General features: G+C 31.6%; 2 protein-coding genes across 2 annotated transcripts in view; both read right to left on the bottom strand.

The window, feature by feature from the left end:
* LOC127162099 (E3 ubiquitin-protein ligase UHRF2-like) overlaps positions 1 to 14,656 on the bottom strand; it is a 38,500-nt gene extending 23,844 nt beyond the window's left edge. Inside the window, exon 1 of the mRNA XM_051104884.1 lies at positions 14,333 to 14,656. Coding sequence (XP_050960841.1) covers positions 14,333 to 14,485 — 153 coding nt within the window. The 5' untranslated portion in view covers positions 14,486 to 14,656. The remainder of the gene's footprint in view (positions 1 to 14,332) is intronic.
* A 1,586-nt stretch (positions 14,657 to 16,242) lies between these two features.
* Positions 16,243 to 23,375, bottom strand: oaz1b (ornithine decarboxylase antizyme 1b). Its single transcript, XM_051104887.1, is given in 6 exon segments — positions 16,243 to 17,083; positions 17,161 to 17,246; positions 18,599 to 18,771; positions 20,497 to 20,601; positions 20,603 to 20,654; positions 23,140 to 23,375. Coding segments are annotated over 6 exon segments (678 nt in total). The 5' UTR covers positions 23,271 to 23,375; the 3' UTR covers positions 16,243 to 16,952.
* Between the last annotated feature and the right edge of the window lie 223 nt (positions 23,376 to 23,598).

The raw sequence follows: 23,598 nt of genomic DNA, 5'->3' as shown, positions 1-23,598 counted from the left end.
CATTTACTCTTCCTCATGTTGTTCCAAACCTGTATGAGTGTCGTTCTGCAGCTGACGGCAGCCATTGCTACTGTAGTTATCACTATACTTACTGTTTTCACAAATATCATTCTGCTTATGGTTCAAATGATTGCTGTTACATTTATCATTATCGTTATTGTTACAGTTATTGTTATAGGTACTGTTACAGATATTATAACAGTTATTGTTACAGTTATCGTTATATTGCTACATTTATCATCATCATTATTGTTACAGTTATCGTTATAGTTACTGTTAAAGTTATTATAACAGTTATTGTTATAATAAGTTATCATTATATTGTTACATTTCAATTATCGTTATTGTTAGTTATTATTATATTGTTACTGTTATCGTTATAGTTACTGTTACTGTTATTATAAATTATTGTTAGTTATCGTTATTGTTAGTTATTGTTATATTGTTACATTTATCATCATCAATATTGTTACAGTTATCGTTATAGTTACTGTTACAGTTATTATAAGTTATTGTTAATTATCATTATATTGTTACATTTATCATTATCATTATTGGTAGTTACTGTTATATTGTTACATTTATCATCATCATTATTGTTACAGTTATTGTTATAGTTACTGTTAAAGTTATTATAACAGTTATTGTTAAAGTTATCATTATATTGTTACATTTATCATTATCGTTACTGTTACAGTTATTGTTATAGGTACTGTTATAGATATTATAACAGTTATTGATAAAGTTATCATTATATTGCTACATTTATCATCATCAATATTGTTAGTTATTATTATAGTTACTGTTACAGTTACTATAAGTTATTGTTAGTTATCATAATTGTTACATTTATCATTATCATTACGGTTAGTTATCGTTATATTGTTACATTTATCATTGTCAATATTGTTACAGTTATTGTTATATTTACTGTTAAGAGTTATTATAAGTTGTTGTAGTTATCGTTATATTGTTACATTTATCATTATCGTTATTGTTACAGTTATCGTTATAGTTACTGTTAAAGTTATAATAACAGTTATTGTTACAGTTATCATTATATTGTTACATTTCAATTATCGTTATTGTTATTGTTATTTTGTTACTGTTATCGTTACAGTTACTGTTACTGTTATTATAAATTATTGTTAGTTATTGCTATTGTTATTTATTGTTATATTGTTAGATTTATCATCATCAATATTGTTAGTTATTATTATAGTTACTGTTACAGTTACTATAAGTTATTGTTAGTTATCATAATATAGTTACATTTATCATTATCGTTAGTTATTGTTATATTGTTACATTTATCATTATCAGTTTTGTTACAGTTATTGTTATATTTACTGTTAAGAGTTATTATAAGTTATTGTTATAGTTATCGTTATATTGTTACATTTATCGTTATTGTTACAGTTATCGTTATAGTTACTGTTAAAGTTATAATAACAGTTATTGTTAAAGTTATCATTATATTGTTACATTTCAATTGTCGTTATTGTTATTTATTGTTATATTGTTACTATTATTGTTATAGTTACTGTTATTATAAATTATTGTTACAGTTATCGTTATAGTTACTGTTACAGTTATTATAACAGTTATTGTTTCAGTTATCATTATATTGACTTCCATATTATGGGACAAGATGCTACGGAAGTCAGTAGCTAGCAGCAGCTGTTTGTTTACCAACATTCTTTAATCCCAAAAACACGTTACTAGATATTTTTCACTGAAGCTTAATTCAGTCAATCTGATATCAGTTCATTTGAATATATAGTTATAGTTTATTATATAATAAAACGTATTATAAAACAAACAAAAACAAACTCACATTAATTCACAAGAAGAATTCACAAGAGAGACACAAACAGGCTGACAAATCACACGAGTGTAATAGAACATGTCTAACATGTTACATGAGGTTAATTGTGATGAAAATGCAAAAAGTCATCGTGGTCCTAAATTAAGCTTTGTTTTCTTTCTGCAGAATCAGATATTTTCTTCTTTGAGGTGATGGGCTTCTCTGTGAGATTTACCAAAGAGCCCAAAACACAGGAAAAAAAACAGCGTTAATCCTAAAAGCACTAACATTATCATGAAAATGAAAGAATGTCTGTAGCAGTGGAACTCAGCTGAAATTGGGAATGAATAAAGCCTGATGGAAAATGACTCAGCCGCGGCTCACGTTTGCTTTCCCGTCCACATTCCAGATAATTCACTCATGGCGCAAAGTGGACGGCGGCGGCGCCACCTCAGCGCAGAAACATCCCCAAACTCACGTGTGTGTTTCCCTGAAATCACTCGCTCTGATTCACACACGCCTGTTAACGTGCTTCAGAGTTAAACCCAATGACAACTGACCAATCACAGTGAGCTATTCCACAGAGCTGTGGAAGGTTTAAGGTTAAGGCCCGTTCACACAAACAACACTAACATCATGATTACCGTAACTTTAACATTTTAATAATCATTGTAACTCTAATAGAATAGTGGATCTGCATCACAGTAGCAACACAAAGGAATGTTTTCACTGGAATCACTTATAGAGGGTTTTTTTTTTTTTTTTTTTTTTCATCTGATGAACAATAAAAACACTGAATCCACCAACTTTAAAGAGCTTGAGCATTTAAAGTGACAGACAACAAAACTGCAGCGTGCTTATAATAAACACAATGTTGTTATCCTCTGATGTCAATGCTAATATAATTATTGTAGTTAATGCTACAATTATCTTTAAAGTTATTGTTTCAATTATTGTTCGTTGTAGTTTGCAGTTATCATCATACTTATTGTTTTCAAAAATATCACTATTTATGGATGAAATGATTGTTAAAGTAACTTATAGTTATCATTTTAGCTATTGTTACAGTTATTGTTACAGTTATCATTATATTGTTACATTTATCATTATCATTATTGTTATAGTTATAAATTATTGTTAGTTATTGTAGTTACTGTTACAGTTATTATAACAGTTATTGTTTTGTTACATTTACCATTATTGTTATTGTTAGTTATTGTTATAGTTACAGTTATTTAACAGTTATTGTTACAGTTATCATTATTTTGTTGTATTTATCATTATAATTATTGTTACAATTATTGCTACAGTTATCATTATAGTTACTGTTACTATAACAGTTATTGTTAGTTATCATTATACTGTTATACTTATAATTATAGTTACTGTTTCAGTTCAAATTATAGATACTGTTACAGTTATTATAACAGTTATTGTTACTGTTTTCATTATTGTTAGTTACAGATATCATTATAGTTATTGTTACAGTTATCATTATATTGATATATTTATCATTATCTATATTGTTTCAGTTATAATTATAGTTACTGTTATTATAACAGTTGTTGTTACCATTATCGTTATATTGTTACATTTATCATTCTAGTTATTGTTACAGTTACCATTACTGTAACAGGTATCCTTATAGTTTTCAGGTGTTACTAGTGTGAACGGGCCTTAAGAGCGTTGGTTTAATGAACTAACTTTAACTGTGAGCACCAGCAAACACTTTTAATGAAGCAGACGCAGCATTTATGAGCTTTATGTAAAGCTGTATGAAAAGAGTGTGTTCATATAATCATTAACAGAACACAATCACTGTGTGTGTGTGTGTGTGTGTGTGTGTGTGTGCGGCTAAAGCACCTCTTCATCTCTGTCTGTGTAACACGGTGACGCACAAGCTTTAAGCTCAACACACACACACACACACACACACACTGGCAAAATGACAACGCTCTCCTCTCAACACACAAGCCGCCGTCCGTTCCTCACGCACGCTCGCAGGACAAACACAAACAGCCTAAACTTTCATTAAAGTGTGTGAAACGAGCGCTTATCGACAGCGAGGCCGATTAAACGCCCGCCGCTCTGAAGATCCTCCATTTGCAGCTCTGGTCTGGCTGACGTCCACCGCTGGCTGACGCCGCGCCATTTTGAGCTCAGCAAAACGGCATGATGGTTATGTAAATCACCGGAGCGCTTCACAAGTTCAAATACAGCCGTGATTCAGTGTGTGTGTGTGCGTGCGTGCGTGCGTGCGTTGTGCGTTTGACACTGTTTGTGCATTCTTGACTGGCAAAAAAAGCACGCGTGAGAGTTAATGCTTGTGCTTTTCCCTCCAACAAAGATGGAAAATCAAACTAGCCGAGCAGGGAATGTACGCCACTGCAGAGCCCAGCGTGGAATTCTGGGATATGTGAGGAGCCGCCCCGCTCCCCCTCCCCCCGTCCTCCTCCCGCCGGCACAAGAGCGAAGAAAGAAAGAGGAAGTAGGTCACGTTCAGATCGAACACAAACAAACCAACTTACAAATCAAAGTCTGTTTACTGGCAATACTGCGGTAAAACTACACCGCTTTACTGCACGACACGCTCGCACCGTTCCGCTGACTCGCCTAATTAAACCGGGGAAAAGTTGTTGACGAGTCGCTCGCGGCACCCAGACGCACGACGCAGGCCCAGAAAAAACACGGGCGCTCGACTGCGAAAAAATGGCCCGCATTTCAGCCTCGGCAGGAGCAAACGCTGACACACACACACACACACACACACACAAACACAAAATAAAGCTGCTTTTCTAAACGTACGCTGCTGGTGCATTCACACACTCTGTCAGAACCCATTAACGCGTTTGTAAGAGTACGTCATGTTTTATTAGTGCTGACAGACGTTTATTCTGGTGATTTGACATTAATAAACCAATGCATACATCAATTTATTATCACACACGTCGCTAATGAGCGGAGGAAATAATGAGCCAGATCTGACATGGTTTTGTGTGAAATGTGTGTCACGATCAGACCTCAGACTGAACTCACGCTCCAGAAACTTCCACACAGACCCGACAATAACAGCAGCGCTTACATCTACAACACAACAACACTAAACCAGTTCACTACCAACACCTGCATTAAACCTTTACATGCACAGCAATAAATCCAAAACAAACCCACAACATGGACAGACGTGAGCTGACAGAACGACAATAAATCAGGGTAAAGGGCACTAAACTAGCAGGTTTTTGTTTAACCGCTTACAGTCTTTTCTTGATAAAAGAATAAAAATATAGTAAACAGTAAAGACTGTCTGCATATTAAACATCATCAGTTTTTAACCATTAAACTTTAGTGTTTTAATCAGTATTTTTAATGGGTTTACCAGCATTTTTTTTAAATTATGAAAACAAGATTAATATGCATCAAAACAAAAACTGTCATTGTTATTATTGTATATCTAATTTTATAACTATATACTATTTTAGTATGTAATAATTTAAAAATGATGCTAAAAAACATTGTAAGATTTCTTTTTTTCTATTAAATTAATATATATAACAAAAACACAAACTTGCTAAAACTTTAAGTAAAATTAAAATAAAAACAGAAAGCAGAAAAATAATTAGTCATCAGTATTTTTGTCTTGTTTATAATTAATTAATAATATTTATGTAATAATTAATTACATAATACTTAATAAATAATAATTATTTGTTTTATTTATTTAAATTTCACATTTATTTAAAGTATTTAATTAAAACAAGATTTAATATGTACAAACCAAAAAACTTTTTATAAATCATTATTTTCAGAGAATATACAAACCACAGATAAAATAAAAAAAATACATATGTGCAATTTTAATTATATCACTTTTTTGTAAATTACATATATTAATAAATCTAGTACAAACAAATGTCTAATATTTATCTACATACATATATAACTAATATAAACTCAAATAAGTAGGAGAGTGAAAACGACAAAATTCTAGTTGTTAAAATAAGTGTTATGAGTTTCACTAATCCCAATAGACCAGTTTATTTTTCTATCTGCAAATAGCTTTTTTGTTTTCCAGATAAAATTCACTGAATGCTGTTAGATTAATACTTAAAAAAATAGATAGATAAATAAATAAAACAAAATAAAAATAAAAAATGTTATGCGAAGGCATAAAGAAAAATAAACTTAATTTAATCATTTGTTAAAAATGCACTTTTTACTCAGTGCTTGTCTCAGTTGTGGCTGTTTAGGTTAAAAACTTAACATTTAACAGATGAGTTATCAAATCAGGCCTGGTTAGAACTTTGTGTTTTGCACAGATTTGCATCTGAAGAACATTTATCCTGTTTTAGAGATGTTCAACTGTTTTGTCAGCAAAAGTAATACAAGATCCTGTGCACAAATAAACCAGCATTAAAGCGAGCAGAGCGCTCATGCATCCAGCAGGTGTTTCATTTCAAAGAGTCTTTTTGTGGGAAAAGATCAGCTAACCTGGTTAAACAGCCTGTAACTAGATCCTTTTAACACATTTAATTCACATGCATCTGATTCAGGAACATACAGCGAGGAGTCTTTTAATCATCAGCAGAACCTTTACTGGACTGAATGTGAAAGCTGAAGACGTCTTGCAGAAATGTCGAGATCGGCCTTGAAACTCTGCTAGCCAGCGATCAAACAATGCGGTGAATCTTTAATCTATTGATCGCGAGTGAACAGGACAGTTCAACGTCATCAACACACGATTCAGAGACGAACACGACAAACGGCTACTGAGAGATACTGTAGATACTTCAGTCTTATTTTCAGAAACTCTATCTTAAATTTCAGTTTATTTTGAAAGATGAAAGATGGTTTTAACTGGTTTAGATATTAGCAGCAAAAACACAATCTCTCTGAATGTGTCTTCATATCTTTTGAAGTACTGAAGCGCCCGTCTGTTCAGCTCATAAACCCAATAACATCCAAACACATTTCAAAATCAATTTTATTAACCAAAAAAATAAATACTGAATCTGTTGTGGCCGAGAAATTTTCATACATTAACTGACATAAAAAATACAAACAACTTTTCATGTAATTTAAGTTAAAATATTAATATAATTAAAACCAAATCAACTAAAAACTAAAAATTTAAAAATATAAAAAAATTAATTTAAATTTAAAATAATAGCTAAAATTTGTTCTGGACAACGATTATTCACAAATAATCACATCCAAAAGAACAGTTTTTGTTTATACAGTATATGTGTGTGTACTGTGTATATTAATCAAACGATTAATCGCGATTAATCGCATACAAAATAAAAGTTTTAATAAAGTTTAAATATATGTATGTAATTATTATGCATTTATAAATACAAACACATTCAGGTACACATTTAAGAAATATTTATAGGTATATGTATTTATTATAATTTTTATATAATTTATATTATATATATAAAAAAATTTACTTAACATATTTCTCTTAAATATATACATTAATTTGTGTGTACTTATATATATATATATATATATATATATATATATATATATACATGATAATTACACACAGTACACATGCATATATTAGGCAAACTTATATATTTTTATTTTGTATGCGATTAATCGCGATTAATCGTTTAGCAGCCCTAGACTATTTACATGTATATATTTATATTCATATAATTTCTATTATATATAAAAATTCTTATTAATATATAAAAAACGTAACTTGTTTTTAAATATATACATGCATGTGTGTATTTAAATATACATAATAAATATACACAGTACACACGTATATATTATGTACACAAAAACATTTATTTTGGATGTGATTAATCACAATTAATCATTGCCCAGCACTAGCTAAAATATTATAAAAATTACTATATTTACAGTATTAAATAGTATAATATTAACACTGTATAATTTCCTACTTTTTCTAGCAATAAAATTAACATAATAAACATGAATGAAATCAGACATTTGAAGACATGAAGAAATGAAGACATTTGTCTAATAAAAACTATTCATACATATTACAAATAAAAACAAAACAACTAAAAATTTTAAATAAAAATGAAAACAAAAGAATCAATTTAAAATATTAACTAAAATATTTAACATATTTTTATTACTACATACTATTACAGTATTTACTAGTATATTAATGATACTAAAATAACAATGTTTGGAGGTTTTATTATTTTTTTGTTGTTTTCATCATTTTCTATACATTTAAATTTCCATATTTTTTTTAAATAAATTTAATAAGCATAATAAATAAACAAGAATGAAATCTGAGAAATCTGAAACACTTATCTAATAATTACTAGTGATAAAAACATAAACATTTGTTTTTTTCTGAAAACCAAAGCGTTAGAGTGATTCTGCAGACAGGCAGGCGCTTGTAACTGCGTCATTCTCAAAAACACACTTTATTCCCATGTGTTTAGCTGCGGTGTAGGGATACACTCTGTGTGTGTGTGTGTGTGTGTATGAGAGCATGGAAATCCCCTGCAGCGTCTGCTGATAAACTCACACACACACACACACACGGACACTCGTCTGGAACGACTCGGTCAAAAACACAACACAACCCAACACAACACCGATGATCTGAATCTCCAAGATTCCCGGTCAAACGGGGCTCTGACGGACAGACGAAGCTCTTTCTCCATTAGTAAGTCACGACCGCCGCGCGAGCGATTTCCTCTCGCCCGTGAGCTCCAGGCCTCGCGCTAAACCAGACCGGCAGCCCAAGATGGCCGCCGCGGAGCCGTGAAGAAAACACTCATTAGACGACAGACACGCTCAACAACAGCAGCACAGCTCACGAACACAGGGTTAAACAGCACCAGCTCTGGAGCAGCGTAAAGAGTTAAAAACATCCCCAGCTGTGATTCACCTTCATCCCAGGATGTTCACACGACAAATGGAAAACTCACGCACTCACTTCCACACGGGCTGGGCCATTTAGGATATGTATCGTTATGAGTTCGTTTGAATATCACAATGATTTTAATGTGCCCTTTTTTAAAAAAAAAGAAACAAAAAACATGCATACAAAAATACAGATATTTAAAAAAATGCTACAAATGTACTATAACTAAAATAAAATAAAAACAGAAAATGCTCAAATAAAACTCTAAACATTTAAAAATATATATACATGTGACCCTGGACCACAAAACCAGTCATAAGAGTCTTTTTTTCTAAAAATGGAGACATCTAAAAGCTAAATAAATAAGCTTGACATTGATGTATGGTTTGTTAGGATAGAACAATATTTGGCCGAGACACAACTATTTGAAAATCTGGAATCTGAGGGTGCAAAAAAATCTACATATTATTAAATAAGTTGTGCAGATGAAGTTCTTAGCAATGCATATTACTAATCAAAAATTAAGTTTTGATATATTTACAGTAGGAAATTTAGAAAATATCTTCATGGAACATGATCTTTACTTAATATCCTAATGATTTTTGGCATAAAAGAAAAATCCATAATTTTGACCCATACAGTGTATTGCTACTGAAGTGCTACTTAAGACAAATTATAGTAAAATCACAATGATTTAAATGTGATTTTATTAAAAAAATAAAATAAAATTTAATAATAATAATAATAGAATAAAGACATAAATATACATATTTAAAAAAAATTAAAACAGACAACAACAACAACAAATTCACTATAACTACAATTAAAATAAAAACAGAAAACATGAAAATAAAATAAAAATTAAAAAAATGTACATTACAGTAAATGTGCTTTTACTGAACTATTAAGTTTCCTAACAAAATTTCACTATTTTTTCCTTGTGAATTATGGCTATGAGAGTGATACGACAAATGTGAATATTAAAAATTAACATAAATCTAAAGTTTTTCATGAACTGAAACAAAGATGAAAAAATTAACACAATTGGAAAAATATGACATTAAAATACGAGACTCAAAAATGAACTAAATAAAATAAAAATGACAACAAATTCAACAGCAAAAGTTGAAACTTTGAAACTTTCACCACCTTCACTAAACACTAAAAAGATAAACGTAATAATAATAAATAATGTGATGTGTACAAAATGCTTACTTAAACTAAATTCAAAGGCTAAATGAGAATTAGAAATGCGGAATATGCAGTAAGAACACACAATGAAACAAAAGCTATTATTCATCAGAAGTAACAAAAGCACTGAGTTGGTAAGTTTGAATCAGTTCAGTGAATCAGTTCAAACTGTTCATTTCAATGAATCATTTTGAAACACTGTTCTGATTCACTGAATCACTCACAAATGCTTACAATTGTTCTGCTTGTGTGACTTATTACAATGCTTATTCTAAATATTCATGTATTGCTATTATGAAAGAAAGTATGAAAGTATAAAATTCTAAAATATTAGATGTGTAGACTTTTTAATGATTATTAAGGATTTAACTGTATCTTGTATTAAACATAGTGAATCTAAATATAGTGTTTTTAGCTCTATTGCCCTGCCCTGCTGCCACATGAGCGGCCTGAATGAGTGTGTGTGTGTGTGTGTGTGTGAGAGATTATACGTCACACTCCGGCCTGTGGTTCTCAGTGGCATTCAGGAACCCAGTAGAGCTCAGAGTTCATTCTCACCGCAATGTTCCGCACACCCACACACACCCACACTCACACACACACACACTCACACACACTCACACACACTCACACACACTCACACACACTCACACACGTTCACTCCAGACTGAATGGAAATGAGATCTTTCATCCACTGCAGAAGTCTGTGTCTGGACAGAAGCAGAGAAGAACATCACGTCCGTCCAAAACACGCCACATCAGAGCAACAAGTCAACAGCAAAGCCATGAGAGAGCAGACAACACACTCCAGACAGCATGTGACGCATCACACTCACTGGAAACATCATGTGTGTTTGACAACAGCTGAATAACAGACTAAAGGCCTGATCACAACAAACACAATCACAACAATCATCATCCTGATTCTATCAGTCCACACCACAACTAGAACCACAACAACACGGAAGAACCAAATGACCATAATCACTTTCAAAACATTTTATTCCAGCCACTGTGAATCTGTGAATTATAGAAACACAGACAGCCAATCAGAATCCACCCTGCTTCAAAGAATGGAACATTTAAAGCAACAGACGACAAAACTGCACAACAGGGGTTTTTTTCTTTTTGGTATTGTTTTTTTTTTTTTTTTTTTTTTTTTGGTCATTTTAATAAACACTTTTATTAAATGTATAATATAAATAAATTTATACATATATATAATATAAATATTATTATACATCTAATAAAAGTGTTTATCACATACATATATATATATATATATATTTATATATATATATATATATATTTTTTTTTTTTTTTGCTCAATTGTTTCTTTTTTCTGTTTCTTATTGCATTTAATGGTTAAAATGGTTAAATTAATGGTTAAATTAAATGTTAAAGGTTAAATGTAAGAAATCAAAAAGCATGTCTAATTAATAAAAAAGGTGTAACTTTACACTATTTAACAACAATGTATCAAAACTTTAACAAAAATCACATTTTTAAGGCTCTACGAAATCTGTTTTATTTTTTTTCCCAAATTCCATCTTTTACCAGCATAAAATTTAAATTTTGAATTATAATGTGTAAGAAAAATTGTCTGATTTTCCTGAAAAAAGTAAAGTGAGTACATCTGTCCTTTTATCCTGAACTAACAGAAGTACTAACATTGCAGTTCATTTTTATATTTAAAGTTGAGTATCTGAGCACAAAGTTTCCAGGTAAAATCATCAGATAAATTAAAAATATCATCAAACAGTCAAATGCTGCAGATGATTGTACTTCAACAGGAAGATCAACATGGAGAAATCTGTGTGGATTCAGTCATTTACGCATTAAACTCAGCTATAATCAAGATTCAATTATCATCTACAGTCCAGTTACTGGGAGTTACGTATAACTCTTTCCTATATATCATCAATTTCATGATGAAAAAGCCTCCATCAATATGATCACATACAGATCTGACAGTCAGATGAAGAGGAGGATGAAACAGCTCTCAGATCTGTGCACATGTTCATCAATAACACAAAACTCTTCAACATCTTCAGCATTTATTCAAATACTTTTGGGTTTATGCAGTTCATTTTAATATATATGATAAAATCCAGGAGCTGATGCAAAATCAGTTTAGAACCGCTGATCTGGACTACAGCACCTGCTAAACGACTCATTAACTGTAATGAACGATGAGAGTCTGACAACTCTCTCTGCTACAGCGGATGTGTTTATCTGTTGTGGTTCGTGGAAATGAACAGAGGAAAAAAAAGGTAAAAAAAGAAATGTGAAAATATCAAAAGGTAAAATAAGGCTAAAAAAAAATAAGTAAACAAATTAGATTAAAATAATTAATTAATAATATTAAAATAATAAATAATAACAATTAATTGAAATAAATAGAGTGCACTGATTAAATTAACTAAATTAAATAAAGTAATACATAGTAGCAACTAGATTAAAATAAAAATACTAAACAGAAGCAATTAGACTAAAATAAATAAATGTTTAGAATATTAAATAATGGACTCAAATAAATTAGGTTAAATAAATTTAATTAAAATAACTAAATAATGACTATAATAAATAATAATTAGACAGCTGATGCGTTTATCAGTTGTGGTTTGTGAAAAAAGGAAAAAATGTGGGAAAAAAAAAAGATAAAATAGGGCTAAAAGAAATAAATAAAAATAAATTAGATTAAAATAATTAATAAAAATAATAACAATAAATTTAATTTATATACATAAAGTAAACAGATTAAAATAACTAAAATATATAGAGCTTTAAATAATAACTAGATTAAAATACAATTATTAAACAGAGGCAATTACACCAAAATAAATACATATTTAGAATAGCAAATAATTGATTAAAATAAATTAGTTTAAATAAATTTGATTAAAATAAGTAAGTAAATAAGTACTACTATAAACAATAATAATTCTATTAAGCATATTCAATTAGATAAAAATAAATAATAAATAATATTACAATAATAAATAAAAGCAACAAAATTCATTTTGTTTTAAACATTAAAAAGTAAACATTAAATTAACTCAAATAAATAAAGTAATAATAACAATTAGATTAAAATAAAATTAATAGAGGCAATTAGACTAAAATAAATAAATAATTAAGGATTAAAATAAATTAAGTTAAATAAATTTGATTAAAATTAATAAGTAAATACTTACTATAATAAATAATAACAATTAGACAGCAGATGTGTTTATCTGTTGTGGTTCGTGGAAATGTACAGAGAAAAAAAAGGGTAAAAAAAATGTGAAAATAAATAAAGATAAAATAAGCCTAAAATAAATAAGTAAATAAATTGGATTAAAATAAAAAAATAATATTAAAATAATAAATAATAAGAATAAAATAAATTTAAATAGAGTAAACATTAAATTAACTCAAATAAATAAAGTAATAATAACAACTAGATTAAAATAAAATTATTAAATAGAGACAATTAGACTAAAATAAATAAATATTTAGAATAATGGTTTAAAATAAATTAGATAAAATAAATTTGATTAAAACAAGTAAATAATTACTATAATAATACAGCGGATGTGTGTATCCGTTGTGGTTCGTGAAAATGTACAAAGAAAAAAGTAAAAAATGTGAAAATAAATAAAGACAAAATAAGACTAAAAAAATAAGTAAATAAATTGCATTAAAATAATAACAATAAAATTAATTTAAAAAAATTGAGTAAACTTATTAAAATAAATAAAATTAGGTTAAAATAAATAAATATTTAGAATAGAAAATAATGGATTAAAATAAATTAAGTTAAATAAATTTGATAGTAAATAATTACTATATTAAATAATTACAATTCGATTGAGCAGATTCAATTAGATTAAAATAAAATACTAAAACAGGTATATAAAATAATAATGATAAATACACAAATAATATACTTAATGGTACTGTGCTACACAAAAAAATGTAACTTAATAAAACGTAAACACTTTTCTAAATTCAAATATTAATTTTTCACAGAAACTATATTATTATATAAGACTGCGTTTTAAATGTTAGAATGTTCATGTTTGGTGTCTGTGACATGTAAAGAGTGTGAACTCTATACTAGTTACACATCCAACTAACCAGTGTAAGTCACACACACACACACACACACACACATATATATATATATGTGTTTACATGATGATAAACACTGATGTGTATCAGAAACTCATGTGAGCGCGCGAACACGTGTGACATGGAGCTGTCAGTCAGAAACACTGGATCCACACAAACACAAAAACACACACACACACACACACACACACACACACACAGGCGCGCGAGCGAGCGTTATGGATGCGCATCAGTAATTCGCGCGCAGCTCTCAGGCAGGAAGTTTTCTGGCTGAATCCGGATCAGTTGTGAGCGTATTCGGGACTGTTGCGCAAGAAGCGAATTCCCGTGCGAACAGGAAGCGGATCTCCTACCTGTTTTCCTCGGTAGAAGAGTCTCTGCTGCTCGGGCTTCACGTTGAAGATGTCTCGGATCTTGACGCGCAGCGACTCGATCTTCGTGAGGCGCGACAGATCCTCCACCGTCCGCGTCTCTTTGCCGTCGATCGTCCGGATCTGGATCCACATCGTCGCTCCGCGCCAACCGATCGACGAGCGTCAAAAACACCGCGAGCCAGCGAACGAGCGCGGAAAGTGCGTGTGTTTGGGGGGCGTCGGGGGCGTGTGTGCGCGCGAGCGCGCTCAGGGATCCATGCGCGCTCCTCTGCGGGGGAAACGCGCGTCTCGCAAACGGGGGTCACGCCGAGTCTCGCGAGGCGACCGGGAAATCTCGCGAAATGTAAATATGTGGAGGGGAGCAGTGCTTTTAAACATTTAAAGAGACAGAGGCGCTGTAAAATACTCTCAAACTGAAGTTTACAGCAAAACGGTTTAAGTAAATACATAAATGGAACATAAGATTGAATAAAAATTACATTGAGAGAATTTTGGGGGAAAAAAAAAAACTAAAAATGAATACATAGAAAATAAGATAAGTAAATAAGTGAGACGAGTAAATTATTATAACAACAATTGGATGGAAAGAAAGATACGTTTAATAGATTAGATTAAAATAAATCAATAATTGAAATTAAGACATCATGATGTGGGGAAATATCTGTGGAAAAGACAGATGCTTTAAAACGTTTAAAAGCATATATTTTTTGTATTTGTAATAAAAACATAATTAGACTTAAAATTATTTTAAGCAGCACTCTCATTATTAATAAATGATTATATTAATAGAGGTTAATTACAGTCATTTTATTAATAACGTATTTATGATTAATAAAAATAAATTGATAATTATAATAGTTAATAGATTCAATTAGACTAAAATAAATTTGGATTAAATGAATTAACTAATTATTAGATTAAAATAAAAAATTAAATAAGTACTAAAATAATAACAATTAGACTGAAATCAATTAAATAAATATTAAAATAAGTGTATAAAATAAATACAACAAATAAATTATATTTAATAGTACTGTGCTTTAGAGAGTGGAAAAAATAATGTAACTTAATAGAAAGTAAATATTTATAATATTAATCTAAATTTTTTTAAATGTGTGGAAAAAGACAGATGCGTTCATTTTAAAAGCTTTTTTTCAATAAAAAAAATTTAATTAGACTAATGTGTGTATTTGATGATCAACTTATGTTTTCTATAAATACTTGTTTTAAAAATCATTTCAAGAATCTATTTTTGTTATTATTTAATTGACATTAACTATTGTAACTGTATTAATTAATTAAATATTTAGAAAATAATTACAGTTTTATATATATATATATATATATATATATATATTTTTTTTTTTTTTTTTCTGAGCTTACTACATCCTTCTATTAAATTATTTCTGTTTAAGTGAACTGCTGAAAGGTGATTAAAAAGAAATTGAGCCCATTCAATAAGTAAAAATCAACGTTCATAACCTGCATTGATCTCAGAATCACAAGGAAGGGTTTTGTTTTAGTCTTTAACATAAGAAATTGAATTATTCCATCCATATGTGGAGAAAATGAGCGTCTCATTACAGAAAGATGATGATGATCGAGACTCTACTGACCTCTGCTGGAGAATCTCAGTCTGGAGAGTCAAACAGATTAGGTTATAATGTTGTAATACATTAATTGTTAATAGATTCAAACCGCTTAACCATTAAAAATATATATCTGTAGGCCTAAATGTAAATAGTTCGACCATATGCATTAATACTTTGAGCTATAGTTTGCATAAAAGGTGTTATACTATAGTAAGTTTGAACTTTACACTCCAAAAGTAAACATTTGATATTTTCTACAATAGTTGACATTTAAAAACAAAGCACAAAACACACGTGTGTCTTTAAATAATGTTTTTATTATCACAGAAGCTGTATATGTACCACTATAGAGGAGAAAGAGGCTCCAAACAAGGTGAAAAATAAACTATGGAGAGGGAACGCGAGTAACAGCACAGCCGACACACAACGAAAGCCTAAACGCGCTTCTCATATACAAAACCAAGACATGACAGCCAGAGGTAAAAGAGCTTTGGATGCGTCGATTTAGTTTCCCATCGGGGTTTGTACCAGTCGAGTCGCTGCGAGAACGTCGTATTCAGAGAAATAAAATCAATCAAACAATCAATCGATTACACGTTACCGATTCATCCCGATTCACTCCAAACGTGTCTGACGAACTACAAACGGCATTCTGAGGTAAAAACTGACCATAAATGTTGAACAGAAAAGCAAATTGGCGAACGCCTCAGAAAGCCTACAATCACAGGCTTCGACATTGAAGAGCAGGAATAAACATCCAATCAAACGTACACAAACGTAGAAGTGACCTTTTGTACATTCCAGAAAAATCAAACATCGTATAAAAAAAAAAAAACAAAAAAAAAAAAAACACAAGCATTAAAAGCGAACCGATTCACTTGATGAACGAGAGAAACGGAGTCGAACAGCACGTTAACGATTCGGCGGGTCCGTCTGAAGCCCGTAAACGGCTCCGAGCGGTTTAGAGGCTGCAGACGGAGCGCGTCCCGTGAAGGAATGAGAGGAGACTAATCTTCGTCCGAGGAATCCCTGTCAAAGTTGTAGGCCATGAAGAGAACGTCAGGTCGAGCGGGGACCAGAGCGTGGCCCGGTTTCACCATCTCAAAGCCCAGAAAGCTGAACGTACGCACCAGTTTTACTAGGAGGAGAGGAAAACACACGTCAGTGCGGCACACGGATCAAACACACTGGTTAAACGAGCAGAATGTGACGTACCACGATCGTCCCTGTTCTTATAAAAGCAGACGAACACGCTGACCACTTTCAGATGTTCTTCAGCAAACTCCAGCAGAGAGATGAAGCTGAAAACAGCACAAACACACAGACACTTCATTAATATTAATCACACTAGATTTGACATGTTCTGAACGTGACTCAGTCTTTTACACGCAATGGGAAGAACCGCCATCCTCACATTTTAAAAGCAACTACATATTTTTATATATAAACACCTAATGTATACTCTGAAAAAAAGTTATATTAATACCAGTAAAATATATATCTTGTGTACATTATATAACTGCTTATTTTCATCTAATTTGTATTATATATTATTTAAATATATTTTAATATTGTTTTATTTAAATCATATTTGTATTATTTGAATCAATTTTTTTTATTAAATGTATTTTAATCTGACATTTTATGTATATCATATGTATTGTTTTAATTGTTTTATTTAAATAAATAATGATGTAGAATAATCTTGTTACATTATTTACTTATTGTAAACTAATTTGTATTAGACCTTTATTATATTATTTCTTATTTTAATCTCAATTTTTACTATTTATTTTCATTTAATATTTTACTTATACAACATTTATATTATTTGAATCTAATTCTTATATATTTAATTGATTTCTCATTACTTCAATATAATTTGCATTAGATAATTTGTATTGTATCTTTGTCATCTAATTTATATTATTTATTTAAATCTAAAATTTTAATCTAATATTTTTTTATTTATTATTAAATGTTTTATTTTAATCTGATATTTTATGTATATCAGATGTATTACTTTAATCTAATATTTTATTTCGTAATTTTATTTATTATTTAACCAACATTTTTTATTTAATCTTGTTTTTATAATTTACTTATTTACTTTCTTATTTAAAATCTCAATTTTTACTATTTCCATCTAATATTTTATTTATAACGCATTTATAATGTGTAATTTTTAAATCTAATTCTTAATATTTATTTTAATCTGTTATTAATATTATGTATTGTTATTGTTTTAATTTTTAACTTGAATCTCATTCATTATTTTATTTATTTATTTTTTTTTTTTTCAATGTTTATTTTAACCTTATTTTTATTTTCACCTAATTTGTGTTGCCAAGTCAAATTGGGCTACTTCAACACTGTTGCTGCGTGTCATATTTAGCCCCTGAAATATGAATTTACCTGGGGAACCTGAAAGAAAAACATGCATTTTATCCCGCAGAACGTGAGTTTTAGTTTTGAGTAGCAATTGGGTGGGTTTTGTTGCAAAAACCTGGCAACCCTGCTTAATTTACACTCTTTTTTTAAAGACTCTTTTCTCTTGAAACATTTCCCCGGAGGCCCCAGACTCCCACTCTAGGTTTTGTGAGTGGTTGTCAAGGTGTTGCTATGGTGTCACGTGTGGTTGCTAGGCACTCACCTCTCTTTGCTGCCCTCTGGAAACGATTCGCAGGGAATCTCCACGAACAGGCCGGGCCCTCGAAGCACCGCCTCCCATTTGATCACCCGGGAAACGGTGGGCCGGCTCTGGAAGTGCAGTATCCGCGGGCGACCGGCCCCAGCGGGCTCTTCGGTCACAGTCAACTTCCTGTCCTGCGGAGCCAATCAGAAAACGCTTTTGTTAGGGATAAAAACACAAGTTCCGGTGTATTCCTGACTCTGATCTGATCATCACTTCACATGTGAACACGTCTCTGTTCTGTGACTGTAGAACTTCTGCTTTTTTTGTTTGTTGCCTGAATGTGTTTGATTTCTGCTCGCCTGTTCACGCTGTTCATTTAATGGTTCACTCTTGAGTTACTGAAAGGGGCTTTATTAATTAAAAAAAAAAAAATCATCATTTATTTTTATATTGTTACTAATATAAATACTAATCACATCTGTTCAAAAGTTTGTAGACACTTCAAGTTGGCTTGAAAAAGCCTAGCCAGAAAGTTTAAAGTAGTTTTAAAATTAGTTGCTAGGCTACCTGGGGTGGTTGCTCAGGTGTTGCCATGCGGTTGCTAGGGAACTTGGGGTGGTCGCTAGGATATCTGGGGTTGTTGCAAGGGTGTTGCTATGTGGTTGCTAGGGTACTCAGGGTAGTTACTAGAGTGTTACTAGCATGTTGTTAGCATGATTAGCAAGTTACTAGCATGTTTCTAACATGATTAACATGTTGCTAGCATGTTGTTAGTATGATTAACAAGTTACTAACATGTTACTAGCATGATTAGCATGTTAGCATGATTAACAAGATAGTATCATCTAACTAGGGTGATTAGCAAGTTACTAGCATGTTGCAAGCATGATTAGCAAGTTAGTAGCATGTTACTAACATGTTGTTAGTATGATTAGGAAGTTACTAGCATGTTGTTAACGTGATTAGGAAGTTAGTAGTATGTCGTTAGTATGATTAACAAGTTACTAACATGTAACTAGGGTGATAAGCAAGTTACTAGCATGTTGCTAGCATGATTAACACGTTACTAGCATGTCGCTAGCATGATTAACAAGTTAATAGCATGTTACTAACATGATTAGCAAGTTATAGCATGATTAACTAGTTAGTAGCATGTTACTAGCATGATTGGCAGCAGATTAGCAAGCTACTAGCATGTTGCTAACATTAACATGTTTGTAGCATGTTATTAGAATGTTGTTAGCATGATTAGCAAGCCAACTTCGTAGTAGTAGTAATAATAATAATAATAATACAAAAAAAAAAAACACACAAAAAAAACTTTAATTTAAATATAAAATATAAATAATAAAATTCATCTAAATAATTTTACATATATATTTTTTTTTCCATTAAAAAGAAGCACCTCAAATACACAAATTACTATTATACACCCCAGTTTTCTGTTCATACATGTTTCCAAAATAATCTATGACTTTTGGAGAGAAAAAAAAAAAAGAAAAAGAAAATATAAACTGACATTAAATCAAGATAAAACGTTCCTGCCAACTGAAACCCACCAATCTGAACGATCTCTGATGTGAGAAAAGAGGTCAGATAAAAGTGTGACAAACCTCACTGTGTGTGAAAAAGTCGTGTGTGTGTGTGTTTCTACAGGCCACTAAAATCACACTGATGACAGGATACGACACGTCTGACGCACCACAACACAGCGTCCTGCTGACAGTGTGCTGAAGATTTAATTTTTAAAACACAAAACACTGACATTTACAGAGATGTGAACGTTTCTGAGAACGCAGAACCTGTCGCTTTTACATTCTAGATTCTCAGAAGAGCATCTGACACCCGTGTTCTCACCCTCATCTGCTGAACCATGAGGGCTCGTTCCATGTAGCGTGTAGTGTGCAAATACTCACTGAGTACAGCTGCAGCTGCTGCTGCGGTGGTGCTGCTGTGGATGTGTGATCCCGTGCTCCGTTCCCTCGCCCACCTGGGATCTTCAGAGGTGGGTGAGGGGCATCAGGAGCACCACAGAGGCCCTGGACCAGTGGTACTACTACAGCACAGCGACAGACTGATGACAAACACAGAAAACCATCATGAGAAACACCACAACACACACAAGCATAATTTATCTGATCCGCACTGGAGGAAGTCAATCAGCCGTGACACACGCTATGACTTATTCAACACCACGACAGCAACTGCAGACACATTTTTACAAACATTAGCTGCCAGAATTACACACATTTCAGGACTTTTAAAACATATCTGTGACCCTGGAGCACAAAACCAGTCTTAAGTGTCACGGGTATATTTGTAACAATAGCCAACAATACATCATATGGGTCAAAATGATTTATTTTACTTTCATGCCAAAAATCATTAGGATATTAAGTAAAGACCATGTTCCATGAAGATATTTTGTAAATTTCCTACCATAAATATATCAAAACTTAAATTTTTATTAGTAATATGCATTGCTAAGAACTTCATTTGGACAACAAATGAAAATAAATAATATACATATGTGACCATGGACCACAAAACCAGTCATAAGAGTCAATTTTCCAAATTTAAGCTTAATACATCATCTGAAAGCTGAGGGTGCAAAAAAAAAAAAATCAAAATATTGAGAAAATCACCTTTAAAGTTGTCCAAATTAAGTTCTTTGCAATGCATATTACTAATCAAAAATTAAGTTTTTTATAAATTTACAGTAGGAAATTTACAAAATATCTCCATGGAACATGATCTTTACTTAATTTCCTAATGATTTTTGGCATAAAAGAAAAATCTATAATTTTGACCCATACAATGTATTTTTGGCTATTGCTACAAATAAACCCCAGCGACTTAAGACTGGTTTTGTGGTCCAGGGTCACATATAGTACTAGTAAGAACAAAAAATAAATAAATAAATAATAATAATAATAATAATAATACAAATGTAACAAATACAATATAGATAATAAATAAATTAATAAATTAATTAGAATTTTAATATTTTGTATTTGCATTTTAATTTAATGTTTTTAGTAGTTTTATTGTGCATTTGTCTTTTTAGTTCTTGTTTTTTAAAATGTCAATATAGCCTTTATTCATTTTATTTTAGTTTTGGTTATTTTAGTACATTAAATAGCTGTTTGTTTGTTTTTTTTGTTTGTTTTTTTTTTTTAAATTTCAGTTACCATTATTTTATTTCAAGCAACATTTTGTAAGGTTTTATTTTTAATAGAATAGGTAATAGAAAGTAAAAAGAAAAAAATATTTTCCAAATATTATTTTAAATGCATTTATAATATTATAGTTTTCTCTTTTTTAAATAAAAAAGCTCACAAATTTCTATCATACACTACAGTTTTATATTCATACAGATTTTTAAATGCTTCTCAAATTATGTGCAATTTTTTAATAGTCTTTTACAGGTGAAAACACGTGTTTAAACGGATAAAAATACTATGTGGTATGTTGTTATTGATAAAAATTGTCATTTTTCATGCTTTATACCATAAATATTCCCATGGAAATGATGGAAAAAGCATTTATTGCAACGTTATGAATGTACATATTTCTACAAATATCATCAGTTTCGTTTCACACATTTCACGACACGAACAGACGCGTGGTGACGTCACACGCACGTCTTTTCAAGGTCACGTGCAATCAAACCACAAAATATGAGTAATAAATTCATACAAGATCAACGAGCATTAATGTGCGGTAAACGTCACGGTTGCACAATAAAACACTCTACTTCCGGACATTTAGCGAACGGTTTTCCTCACGTACTATTGTGATCTTAACGCTAATTAAACAATTTTGACACACACTAAAGCAAAAACAAGCATTCCTTCACAATAAATCGCAACGCGGTCACAGACATAATTTTATCTAATTTTGACATACATTACAAAACCACGAAATTAATTACAGTATCATATTATACAAGCAAAAATATATATATATATATATATATATTTGAACGTCGGCGTGATCAAAGGCCCGAGGCGGATGACGTCACGACGGCTCGTGTGACGTACGTGTGAAAACGAGGCCTTCGACGTCAAATCGCACAACAACACGACTTTAGAACGAAATGAACACAACAAGAGCGTGTTCACTCGGTGAAACGCGAAAATATGTTCATATATCGCTAAGTGTAAAATCAAAGGAGGTTGTGAAAACGTTTGTGAATTTAAAGGGCTCCTCTGATTAGGCCACGGATGCTAGCAGATGATTTCCTTCAGATGGATTAAAGTGTGTCATCTTAACATGACAGGGACGACACACCAGGGTTTCCAACACCTTTAAAACTTTAGAAACATTCTGTAGTGTGTGTTCGTTAAACAAAACCACTGTCGCGAATGCTGAACGAGATGAAAAAACAGCTGCTAATATTAGCATTAGCCTTTCAGGCCCTGAGAGAACTCCCCGCTCGTTAATTAAAGCCAGAACCCCTCACTAGTATGACTTTATATAGTCAATAAACACTGTTCTGCTGACGTACGCGATTAAATGTGTTTGAACGGGCTGTTAAAGGGCTTAAAGTCTCTCACCTTCCCATCATGTCGTTAATACTGTTACTCAGCGCCTCCATGATGTTGCTAGTTTCGCACTGTTTATTTCCTTCCTTCTCACGGGCAAAGCAATGACTGTTTAGGATCCGCTGGAGGTTGGATTTTACCATCCGGCCTCGGGAGAGTTCACGGCGGCCTGTGTGCGCTCGTCTGCGGTCGGCAGCAAGTGAGGAGCGCAGAGGCGGAGACGCAACGAAAACACGATCGGCGCTACTACGGCGAAGGCGCGGCTCATGAATATTCATCGAGCCGGAATGGCGGCCGATGGCGACAGGCGCCGAGCGGCCCGTCACGTGGTTAATTAATATTCAAAAGATAACGCTCGCCGCGAATCGCCTCGGTCGAATGAGCGAACGTGCACCTGCGTCATTAATATTCATGAGCGCATCCTTCGCTATAGTACGCGTGTTCGTTCGCGTTTGTTAAGCGAGTGGAAAA

Source organism: Labeo rohita, unplaced genomic scaffold, assembly GCF_022985175.1.
Source record: "Labeo rohita strain BAU-BD-2019 unplaced genomic scaffold, IGBB_LRoh.1.0 scaffold_84, whole genome shotgun sequence".
Lineage (NCBI taxonomy): Eukaryota > Metazoa > Chordata > Actinopteri > Cypriniformes > Cyprinidae > Labeo > Labeo rohita.
This window is presented reverse-complemented; position numbering and strand designations above follow the sequence as displayed.